The sequence below is a fragment of the Dermacentor variabilis genome, chromosome 4 (genome assembly GCF_050947875.1).
Source record: "Dermacentor variabilis isolate Ectoservices chromosome 4, ASM5094787v1, whole genome shotgun sequence".
NCBI classification, from domain to species: Eukaryota; Metazoa; Arthropoda; class Arachnida; order Ixodida; family Ixodidae; genus Dermacentor; species Dermacentor variabilis.
The window spans coordinates 177,981,636-177,993,728 of NC_134571.1; the positions used below are offsets into that span (position 1 = coordinate 177,981,636).

Sequence of the window (12,093 nt, forward strand, 5' to 3'; positions counted from 1 at the left end):
CTGCCACGTCAGCAAAATACTGAAGAACGTGTGATTGCATACGCAAGTCGCACACTAACAGCTGCAGAGAAAAATTATGCGATTACCGAGCAAGAGTGTCTCGCCGTTGTTTGGTCCGTCCAAACATTTCGACCTTATATGTTCTCCGTGCGTCCAATACCATCCATAAAATGACTTCAAGCTACCACCCTCAAACTAGTGGCCTCACCAAGTGTTTTCATCGCACGCTGTCCGTCATGATATTCATGTACGTCAACCCTGACCACGCCTATTGGGATGTCATTCTACCATTCGTCACTTTCACATACAACACGGCCGTCCAACGCACTACGGGGTACTCACCCCTTTTTTCTTGTGTATGGTCGCCAACCGATCGCTACCTTCGACGTTTCTTTCTTTGGTGTCCCCGTGCCTTCGTCCACATCAGCGTGTGAGCAGTTCGTTTCGCGCATTGCCCGGTGTCGCCAACGTGCGCGCCTCAACACCGACGCCAGTCAACACGACCGCAAAACTCGCTATGATGCATCCCACCCTGTCGTTTCCTTCCACCCTGGAGACGAAGCGTTGCTGTGGACCCCAGTTCACGCTTCTGGCTTATGCGAGAAATTTCAGTCCCGTTTTATCGGACCCTACACTGTTCGGGAACAGACTTCGCCAGTTAACTGTCGTGTTATTCCCGTTGTTCCGCCTTTGGACGGCCACTCCCGTGCCACAGAGATTGTGCATGTTTCGCGTTTAAAGCCTCTCGTACGGCGTTCGCCGCCATAACCAGCGGCCAGGTTGGCCGCTTCCTCGCGCGGGGGAAATTGTGTGAGCATTATGTTACGCCTTCATCTTCTTCATGTGTATATATTCATCGTCACGGCGAGCGTCATCGTCTTCAGCGCAGCCTGAAAAATAAACAGTCGAGGTTTAACAGCTGTCTCGCAGTATTATAGACGAGACGCAATGTTGTTTGTTTTGCCGGCAAAATGTATTTAATTATACCAGTAACACAAGTATACAATATTTAATGCTAATTAAGTACAAATTGGTTATTCTGTTCCCCTTGTGATGAAGAGTGCTGGTAAGTTTTTTTTTTATGAATCGTTGGTTCCCTTGCGCTGCTGTTGTGTCAAAAATAGTGTCTTAATACTCGCCGTGCTTTTCTGTATATATGAATAGGATGCAATGTATGACGACAGGCAGATTATACATGCGTGTAAGCGCTTTAGAATGCTCCCTTATTCGGCATGTAGCTCAACTAACGAGTGCAATTATAGGCTACTTCCTGCAGGTGCATGTAGCCAGTTTACAATTCTGTGCGTCCTTCTCCTACTATAAGTGAAATACATGTGTTGTACTCTACCTTCTTTCTGTAAGCTACGAGATGTGTAGCCGTTATAACATACGTGATAGTCAAGTTCCGTGCGATCAGCCCGTGATGGTTAATTTCCGCATTGGTTTGGATCTTCTGGAATCTTTCTTCGCTCATTGTGTACACATTTCAGCCGTGAATGAAAATTGCTTCTGCATATTGACACTTTCGCACTGCATGGAGGTCAGTCTTATTGCAGCACGGAATGTGTGAATAAAAACAAAAACGTTCAACTTGTGTTGAGTTTCGGCTGACTCAGAAATCGGCCAGCTTTAGTTGAGCCGCTTCACAACACACGAACAAAGTTAACGATTGATCGTACCAGGAAGATATTTAATTTATACTAACACTATATCCGTGGACTAGTTGAACTGTAGCCTTAAACTTAACCACAACTTACGAATTACAAAGTGACTAACGAAATGGCGAAATGCAATATATTGCCTGCGAATATGGGTAGTTAAGGACGGTTTGCTATATAAATATTTTTCATTATAATTGCTTGGCATTGGTGTGTGCTGTCCCAGTGCTTGAAAAAATAAATGGAAGATTCCAAGGTAAACGCGGCATAAAAAAAAAGCGCTTCGTAAACAGGGCACACATCAGCGGGCTCTGCTCCGTGATTTGGCCAATGTCGCCGCGCGGCCAGCGGACCTGCAGGAGAGCACGAAGACAGCTCGCTTGCATGTGAAGTGGGAAAGGAGGGCCTCGCTGCAAGCCTCCTCCCGACAGCGCGCCCTCTCCCTCTACCCTCTGACCTCATCAGTGACGTCATTGAGGCATTGTTTTGTTTGTGTATTATTTCCAGTTGGATATCCGGCAACCGCCAGTGGCGGAAGTGACGCTGCCGCCGCGTATCGGCATTGGACCGAGTGTCCCAAGGAAGGTATAGGGAGTTTCCGCACCCTTGCTTTACCGCAGCATGCAGCTGCTTCTTCTTGTACCTTGTGTTTTAAGTACGCGTTCGAAAGCATGCTGATCGCGCTTCGACAAGTAAAGAGCTTCCCTTTGAGTTATGTTTCCGTCCCGATTTCGTTTCTTACTCTTAGGTAGTTACTCAAAGCAGGTTTCTTTTCCATTGCCGCCACCCATGCGATTGTCTCAGGCTCTCTGACTTTGCGTTTAACGTTCTTTGTTTCAAGGTTACTTACTATACCGGTCGCATATTTTCTGGTAAGCTTCCTAGTTGTTCTCGTGCGGTGTTATTCAATGTTTTTTCCTGTACTCTTTCCAGCCTTCGCGGATGGATGGGTAGATGTTATGAGCGTCCCCTTTGGTGGGTTGCGCCACCATGCTCTTGCTATTATACTGCCTAATGTCCTACCTAGGTTAAAAAAGAAAAAAAGAAAAGGGAATAAGAGAAAGCTCACGATGAATTTCGATAACAATATTTTCTGACCCCTTATTGTGAACTTTGTTTTTGTACGTATCCGTTTTTTGCCGTTTCCCTACTTTTCTTTCCCCAATCTTCCAATCGCATCCTACTAATCTGTATTGCGGACATGTTTACCTTCCCCCTGCTCTCGCTGAACCCAAGGGCTTTAAGGAGGCCAGTGGTGCCTAAATCGACTCCTGGGCAGACATCTTCACATTCTAATAAAATATGCGCCATCGTTTCCCTAGCTTTACCGCAGCAAGCGGATTCTTCTTCCTTGTATCTCGCTTCGAAAAGTAATGAGCTTCCCTTTGAGTTATCATAAATTCTTTCCTTCCTGATTTCATTTTTTCCTCTGAAGTAGTTACTGATGGCAGGCTTCTTTTCCAATGCAGCCACCCATGAGATTATTTCAGCCTCTCTGACCTTCCGCTTGACGTTCTTCGTTGCTGTGTTGCCCACCCTACAGGCCGCATATACTTGCTGGTAAGCTTCCTAGTTCTTTTCCTACACTGTGAATCAACGTTTTTTCCTGTACAGATACGTCAACACTCTCCCAGCCCATTTACTTTCTTCCATATTCCTCAGTCGTTCTTCACACTCAATTTTACTGCGAGCTTCCCTCACTTCAAAACTGCGTGGAGCGGCTGCGTGGAGGCGAGCGCCATCTGGTAGTGCTGCAAGGAACCCGGCGGCGCGCGTGCTTTACTGTGATTGGTTGGCCTATTCTGCAAGGGAACGGCCAGGCCGCAGCGCCCACGGTCACGAAACCCGGCGCGGTACGCAAAGCTTCGCCTTTGGAAACGCCAGCAAGCTCACCTTCGTGCATCGGCGGCAGCGGCATTGCGTTAGCATCCGTACAATGCCTGAATGAAGCCCCTTCCGTGTAACTTTGTGCGGAAATTAAATAAGCGCAAACTCGTGTTTCGACTGTCTGTGCACTCACACAAGGCTTCGCTGCACGTAGATGCCAACTCGTTCGATCTGCTGCACATTCTTCTTTTCGAATTTCTCCGGTTTTTCGTCTTGATGGAGCGCATCGTGTCACGCGTAACGGCCGGACAGGCAGACCGACAGACGTATTTCGTGGGTAAGTCGCCTAAAAATGCTTACGCATCAAATGACAGGGTGTCTACCAACCGGGAAAACCGGGAATTCTCAGGGATTTTTAGCAGTCTGGAAAAACTCAGGGAAAACTCAGGGAATTTGTGCCTCTGTCAGGGAAAATTAGCTGTAATTTTATTGAAAGGGTTGAAAGTCGCCGTAATGCTGGCTCGAGTAACAGACAGGAATCGTAACGAATCGTCTTTGACGCCCTGTCGTCGGCTGGAGGAGTTGCCAGTGTAGAGTCAACGACCGACTTTCCGGATTCCCGATAATTTGGACGGCTTCGCGGCACCCCATAGAGTCAATGTATCAGAACTTCTGAAATTTCGGACGCAAGAACTCTTTGCCGTCCGATTTTCCGGACGTTCTGCACGACCGCAGGTCCGAAACGGCATTAATCAAAGCCACCACCGCTGCCATTTTGATTACCTCGCCGCCTCGAACTGGCGCTATCGCACGCAGATCCGCTGGTAGCCGTAGCCAACACTGCGGCAACGCTACGCCTAGCTGCTTCGAAGTTCGCTATTAAGCTTCTTGCCGTTCGATGCCGTGTTTCTTCATTTCTCCGCTGTCACCAATAATTCTGGCTTCGAAGCTCGGAAAGCACCGCGTGTTCCATGATGCTGGTTCCGGAAAGTTAGTTTTGCCTCAATACAGTCATGTAACGCGGTGAAGCATTCGCAAAAGTATTGCAGTGAAGCTTAACAAGCGTAGGAAGGGGCAGTTGTCACGGGACACAGTATGTATTCTTTAATTTTACACGCGTGCACCCGCCCTCTCCTGTCGCAGTAGGAGCACCGCTATGCCTAATAAGTGTACTGACAGGCATTCAGAGCTTTTCCAGACGTGCCTGTGTCGGTTTGAGCCCTTAAGAGCAGTAAAAGACATGCATTTATTTTGTCGGACTGCCTGATTTTTCGGAAGTTATCGCGGCCCCTAGGGGGTCCGAAAAATTGGACGTTGACTGTAAACTGACCATGAGTATGCTTCAAATGGTCCGTAGTGCGAACGCGCGACAAAAGGAGCATGAGAAGAGAAAGGATCGATGCATTGAGGAATGAACGGGGAATGAAGTATGCGAGCGCTTCTTTGAAGGAACCTGAGCTCAGAAAACACTCTTGGCTGACGCCGAGATGCAGATGTCCCTCATACAAACCAAAATAAACTCTTTAAAGCAGTGAAACACAACACTGAGGCGTCATGCGCTGGCTGAGAGTATGTCAGGACAGTTGAGGTTGACTTACGAGCTGTTGAGAGAGACTCCGAATTGTGACAAAATTCGGGCCTCATACCACTTAGTTTGCTATCGGTTGGTATAAATAGCTCATATTCGAAAATATTTGCTTCTCTATGCATCTCCTTTTTATTTGTATTTGAGAATGTCTGACTCGATTTGCAATTTCTTTCGAAGACATTTTATTTGCTGTGCATTTTACTAACCCCTACCTTCTGTTCCTTTTTTGAATAACATAAACACTACTTGAAGAAAGAGGGTTAACCGAGCGGCTCGATTTTTATTAGTCATATCATAAGAAGCCAACAAACACTGACACCAAGGGCAACATAGGGGAAAAAACTTGTGCTTAATAAATGAAATAAAGAAACGATAAATTATTGGAAATTAAAGTGGATGAAAAAACAACTTGCCGCAGGTGGTAGCCGAACCCACAGCCTTCGCATTTCGCGTGCGATGCTCTACCAATTGAGCTACCGCGGCGCTGTTTTCGCATCCACTTTCTTGGGTATTTATGTGCCTTAGTAGAACCCTGGGAGTGTTAGCCAGCGCCAGCACTCACAGACCTTGGCGGCGGACGTGGAATGTCCTTTTTGCCGCAGGCGTCACGAGATCGTGATCTTTTTGGGTGAAGGCAACTGGCCAATAAACCCACATATGCTACCTGAAGGCATCAATGTTGCCGGATTCGAGACGATCGTTATGTAATAAACTATAGAAGAAAGAGGGTTAACCGAGGGGCTCGATTTTTATTAGTCATATCATAAGAAGCCAACAAACACTGACACCAAGGACAACATAGGGGAAATTACTTGTGCTTAATAAATGAAATAAAGAAACAATAAATTAATCGAAATTATAGTGGATGAAGAAAACAACTTGCCGCAGGTGGGAGCCGAACCCACAACCTTTGCATTTCGCGAAGGTTGTGGGTTCGGTTGTTGTTTTTTGTTGTTTTTTCATCCACTTTAATTTCCATTAATTTATCGTTTCTTTATTTCATTTATTAAGCACAAGTAATTTCCCCTATGTTGTCCTTAGTTTCAGTGTTTGTTGGCTTCTTATGATATAAACACTACTTAGTATTCAAATTGGATTAAGTCAGTTCTTATAAAAAGTTTTTTTCATATGCTTATTAAAGAGTGACAGCATCTCGTGATATGGTTCCCGCCCGCCTTGACATAAAACCTAGTTCTGCATCACTCAGGGAATTTCGCAAAGGCACTCAGGGAAAACCTGGAAAACTCAGGGAATTTGGAAATGTCAACTTGGTAGACACCCTGAAATGTTTGCACCCTTTGGCTCAATTATCTTGTCCCACAACGATAATCATCATCTGCCTCGCTTGCTTTCATTTTCTCCAAAACTCTGCGCTCGCTGCTTTCCTGTCGGGAATGCTGTGCCAAGCTGATAGCGCGCACGCCGTTCGTGACCTGGAAGTACTGGGCGCTTAGCGTTGCATAATGAGTTGAATTCTGGGGTTTTACGTTCTAAAACCACGATTTGTTTATGAGGCACACCGTAGTGGGGGGCTCCGGATCAATTTTGTCCAGCTGGTGATCTTTAAAGTACGTGCTTTGAATAATGGAAAGGTACGCAGGATAGATGGCGATTATTGCTTGGGGAGAAGATAAGCCCCAAAGGCTGCAAACATTTTGTAGAGTGTATGTGTAGCACGGCTTTCAACTGTGATAATCTTCAGCGCAATGTGTCTATATAGACCAGGAGTATTGTTCTGGTTACTGTCGAATTTCGCAACGGCGGCAAGTTTTAGCCAATCAGAGAGCTCCAGAGGGATGAAACGTACGGCGCCTCTGATTGGCTCTGAATGCGGCCATTGCCGAATTTGACTATAGGGCAGAATTTGACAATGTCCGGGATAACGCCAGGCTAAGTATAAGGACACTGCGCTCGTTGGTGAGCGTGCATTTTTTCAACACGCTCAGCGTCGGCAGCGAACAAAGGAAAAGTGCAAGTTGTCCTGTTTATCGATGCTTTATTGACGTCGTCCGTCGGACAAACCTTCCGTTGGGCTTTCCGCCAAGAAAAATAGCCGCGCCGTCCCCCGCAGCTGCGCCAGTGACTGGAACGCGGCTCGGAAGCTGCTGTGCCTGGCGTGTTTTCCCTTTGAGCATGCCTGTGTGTGCTGACTAGAGTCGAGGCTATGGCGAGTCTGTCTGTCCTCCTTACGAAGAGGTAACCGAACGAGAAGAAAAACAAGAAAGGACAAGTGTTGACTATAGAGTCTTGCTCAAGAGGTGGCTACAGTATGCGCTGCGGGCTACGAAGAAACCAGTGGGAAGAAGTAAACGACGCTACGGGCACCACTCACGCATCATCATCATCATGACGTTTCGTTCGCAAAAATAGCAGCACCAAGGAAGCATTTCCTTCTCAGCCTTACACGTCCTCGGAGCCACACTGCGGTCCTGGCCGCCTCTTTCCTTCGAAAAATAGGAAGCAGCATTTCGTTGAAGCCTCTCTGTTTGTTCTAGCGTATTGCGAAGCGGTATACTGCGAGTCTATACAAAAATGAAAAAGAAAAAGCGACAGAGAGTTTACAGTATGCTGTACTTTTCGTGTTTCTCTCTTCTGAAAACCGCGGGTGGTCCTCTCCGAAACTTTGGCGGTTTTAGAACTGTTCTGTTCCAGGGGTGCTTTTATGGAGGCCGGAGTGAGCGCTAACCGGCGTCTGGGAGAAAGAGGGTCGTCTGTGGAATTGCAGTGAGGTATAGGGGGGGACCCGTCGATGTCGGCTGGAGTAGGAACGCGGTCAACCTTCATTTTATTAGGAATAAACTGTCACCGAATGACTCAGGATGCGATGTATTTGCCGTTTCATCAACGTTTCAGAACTGGAAGCAATAACCCCGAATGCTGGCTGTCAGCATGGGCCGGTGAGAGCAGTGAGAGCGAAGCAGATGGCGTCATCTTTAACGTGATGTGTACGAAAGTGCTACCGTCGTTGAGGTGGACGCTCTTTGTGCCAAACCGGCTGCAGACATCTTGTACGACCGCTGAGTGGAGCGAGCTTCGCGCAGGTATATCCATGTCTAGAAAACCACATCGCTGCGACTGGGCAGTAATAGAGCAGTAGTCACAACCACATACGTAATCACGCCGCGTTCAAGTCAGTAGTCCTGGCACTCGTGTCGTCTGCTGTTCTAGGCTTCTTGAAATGTGGCACGAGTGTTTAAGAACGAACGGACACTTTCAGGCCGACATTGCTTGCAACGCAATTGTGACCAGACCTTTAACACCTCCAGGCTTTTATATCAACCGTAGTCAAACGCACTGACGTTAGCCTGCACTGAGGAAGTCTTCGGAAGCGTAACAAAAGGTTTTTTTGTAAGATTAGGTCAAGAAGAGCCTTGCTGTTGCCTGCCACCCATGCTTCGGACTACTTTGTTGAGTCGTTTCACCCAAGATCAGTAACCGTTGCACACGTGCGCCCCTTAGACATATCTGCGGGAGAACGCGTGCGCTCAGCACGCACCTAAACCTAGGTGCACGGACGCTACCGAAGTTTATTTTTCACCCAATAAATGACCTCTCGAGCAGAGCACACAGAACCGGTAGCTTCAATATGATCAACACGGTGCGGCCCGTGACCTACGGTGACTTGACGCTCACATCCCTGGGGCTCGTCGCCAGGCACAAAAATGAAGGCTGATCGAGCGCTACCCCTCCAGCCGTGCACCCACGGCGGCAGCGAGGCGGCGCGTTGCCCCCGCAGCCGTGTTCCGGCACGAATCACGTCGTCGCGCCTTACAGGGCGCGCAGTAGAGCGCGCGTCGGGACAGTGGAGAGGAGGGGAAGGTCAGAGGTGGTGGTGACTTGTGGCGCCCTCTCTAGGCGGCTTGCTCAAGCTTGATAAGTTCTTGAATGCCGTCCTGCATCTCCTTGACGGCCTGGTACTCGGTCAGACCCATGCGGCGTTTGTTGGAGATGTCGTACACTCCGCCCTCGCTTTCCGTGTGTTCTCCGCGCGTGCCTGGGGAAAGAGAAAGGGAAACGGCGTTTTAGATGAGCAGTGCCGCATGCCCGTACCTCGGAGCAAGTAGACAGCCTAGCGAATATACAAGACATTCGAAAACCCGCGAACCATTGCAGGCGCATGAAGCCCGCTTCACATGCTAAGAAGGCTCTGCGATTCCGGCCGCAGCGGCTGCAAAAAGCAGTCCCGTGCGGCGGCCCGGAGGAGTTTGGACTTTGCATAACTTTCTGTAGCAGTGCGGTGTCTGAGGAACGGCAGCGCGGCAGCAGCAGGGTGTGACGTACGTGATGACGTGTCAGCGCTAGCGCGCGCTGTTGCATGGGACGTCGGCGGATAGCGAAGTCGGAACACACAGCGCAAACATTTTGCGGCAGTACCGCGGGGCCACATCTCGGAGTGTTTCGCGACGCAGAATTGCAGAACGTAGAACAGGCTAACAAAAAAATACTCAAGTTTCGACACCGGCCCAAGCAAAGTGTGATGATACGCTCTGTGTGTCCTCAGCTCGTGCCACGTACAAGGCACCAGAGCGCCGCTAATAACGGTGGCGAAACGTCGTGGAGGCCCTGCTATGCACTACCAGAGTTTCCCGATAGCTTTTATAAAACTGTACCCAGTAAATGATGCAATAAACATTATTATTATTACTATTATCAGTATCATTATTACATGTTTGAAAATTAGTGAGGAGGAAGCCGGTACATTCGAGCTAACAGCTGTCTTTGCTGGACTAGGGGTCGGTACTGTTCATGCCTGAAACACCTCGCTTGAAGGTGAAGTACGGATAAGTGAAAACTCGTCCCTCGACGCGCCACACTGCGATGCGCGAGTTACTCGTGTGAACTAGCAGCAAGGCCAAAGAAATCACGCGATACTTGCACAAATCGAAGTGTACTGTGTGCCGGTAATAGCAAACAATTGATAAGGGCACTCGAGGAAACGCAAGGCACAGTTGGTCAGGTATTACAAAATGTACACAGGCGCTTGACGTCCCAGTAGTATGCGCAGACCCCGGAGTGCTAATAAATAACGTAGAACAACGATCATGCCATAGCACCGAGGAACAATAAAGCAATTGAAATGCACGGCACACCACACATTGTATTACGCTGAGGCACTTCCTGGCATGTCTTGTTTTGTCTTGTCTCAATATACTAACTCATACCCACTACGGGAAACTGGCCAAGAAGCAGGCGGTTTCAAGTATGCTTATTAAAATTAAAACAAAAATAAAATTTGAATATCAGGGCGTGGGTTAAGGGAATTTTAGACAAATACAACGTTAGGAATATTGAGATCTAATAATTTAAAATAAGAAACTGAAATAATAGAAATAATTTATAATTTTAGAAATTAAGCAAGATACTTTTTCTGTGTCTCTAATAAAACTGTAAACTGCGAGAAAAGCTTCCTTGTGGCTGAATCCCAATGAAGTCACCCCCCCAAAAAAGAATAGTTGACGAGATTAGCGATAGACCAAGTTGTCAAAATGAAATTTCTAACAGCTTGTTTTAAAAATCGCCGGCACGAGACGAAGATTGCTCGATAGATTCAGGTGCATTGCAAAAATAACACAGAGTGGACACAGCAAGAGCCTACCTGCGCAAGTAAAAATTTAGAGGCGGAATGCGACATCTCAGTTTTGTAAAAGAAACTTCAAATTGCTTTGAAGGACAGCAATTATTATTCCACGGGAAATAAAGACGATGGAATTTAGAAGACGACGCTAAAACGGATTTTGCGGAATTTAGCGATACAGAGAAATTTATCTACCTAGCCCCGGTGACATAGGTTGATGTCGGCAAAACAAATATGATAGGGCCATTGAGAGGTGCTCGTGTAAGTGAATCGGTCATTTCATTTAAGTGCAACCCACGTATTCCCGGTATCCAAAGCGAGTAAACTTGCCGTAAGTACGGGGGAGCCACTGAACAATATGTTCGCAGAATTCTTAAAGAAGCGGTAAGACCTGTGCATTTAGACAACGAACCGGTCACAATAACAGCTAATGAGTCATTTTAGGGAATCTTTCGTAATGCTAATACAGTCGCTAACAATTATGCGGGAAATATGAGTGCGTAGTCGGGAAGGCGAAGAGAGTACGACCATTGAAGAGATTCAGAAAAGGTCCCTACTCCTGCCTTTCATTGCACATTATCGGGCCGAATGGTTTTCCTCTTTCTCTTCTTTCCTTTTGATAGCCACATTACTCCTCCTCTATTGAAGCTGTAATTAACAAAAGAAAGTAAACACCCCGATAGCCGAGAACCTATAGTCAGCACCATTCGTCGCCGCCATGGCCAGCTTCGCGACATTTCTGCGAATATTTCATATGTTCGCTTAATGGGCAACGCAGGGAGCATAAAATTGAGCATTTTGCTCGCAGAATAATGCCCTTTTTATCAGCACACAATCAGAAACGCAAACCAACACGTATAGGAATAAGGATGCACTGAAGATTATAAGCTGCATGCTGTTTCGGGAGGGCCTCGCGCAGAGCGACGACGGACCGCGACGCAATGCCGCTAGACAAATGACCGGGATTTAAAGAGACCGGCCTGAGAAAAGAAGGTGCGGCAGATGTGGAAGACGAAATATTTTGACGCGAATTAAAGCGTCAAAAGCCGGCGTTAGTCGCCCGTAGCAGCGCCTAAATTCGCATTGCCATTGGCTGCGACGCCACGTCAGGAGTGCTCTACCTGGCACGCTGCCCGACAGCGTGCCAGGTGCTGTGTGAGGGGAGAGGCAATCGCCGCGACGTCCCCCTCGCTCTCGGAAGCCAGTGCGCGGTCCGTGTTCTCTCTGACCCCCACTGGCGGCGTTGGTGGCCGCTGCTGCTTTCTCAGTCTCGTCGCGTAGGACGACGATGGCAGGCCGCATTGACGCCGCTATATCTGCTGCTGCTCCTTGCTGGCTTGGGGAGCACGTACTGCTACGGCACGTTACTCGCAGTGCGAAATGGGAGAGACCGCTCAGCGCCGTTCTTTCGGACGTAATTGCTTTTGCGTTCACAACGCTAAGAG

General features: G+C 47.9%; 1 protein-coding gene across 3 annotated transcripts in view; it reads right to left on the reverse strand.

Moving 5' to 3' along the window:
* Positions 1 to 7,049: 7,049 nt before the first annotated feature.
* LOC142579966 (arginine kinase) overlaps positions 7,050 to 12,093 on the reverse strand; it is a 101,699-nt gene continuing 96,655 nt past the window's right edge. For all 3 annotated transcript variants that reach the window (XM_075690655.1, XM_075690654.1, XM_075690657.1), the window contains exon 6: positions 7,050 to 9,067. In XM_075690655.1, coding sequence (XP_075546770.1) covers positions 8,925 to 9,067 — 143 coding nt within the window. In that variant the 3' untranslated portion in view covers positions 7,050 to 8,924. The remainder of the gene's footprint in view (positions 9,068 to 12,093) is intronic.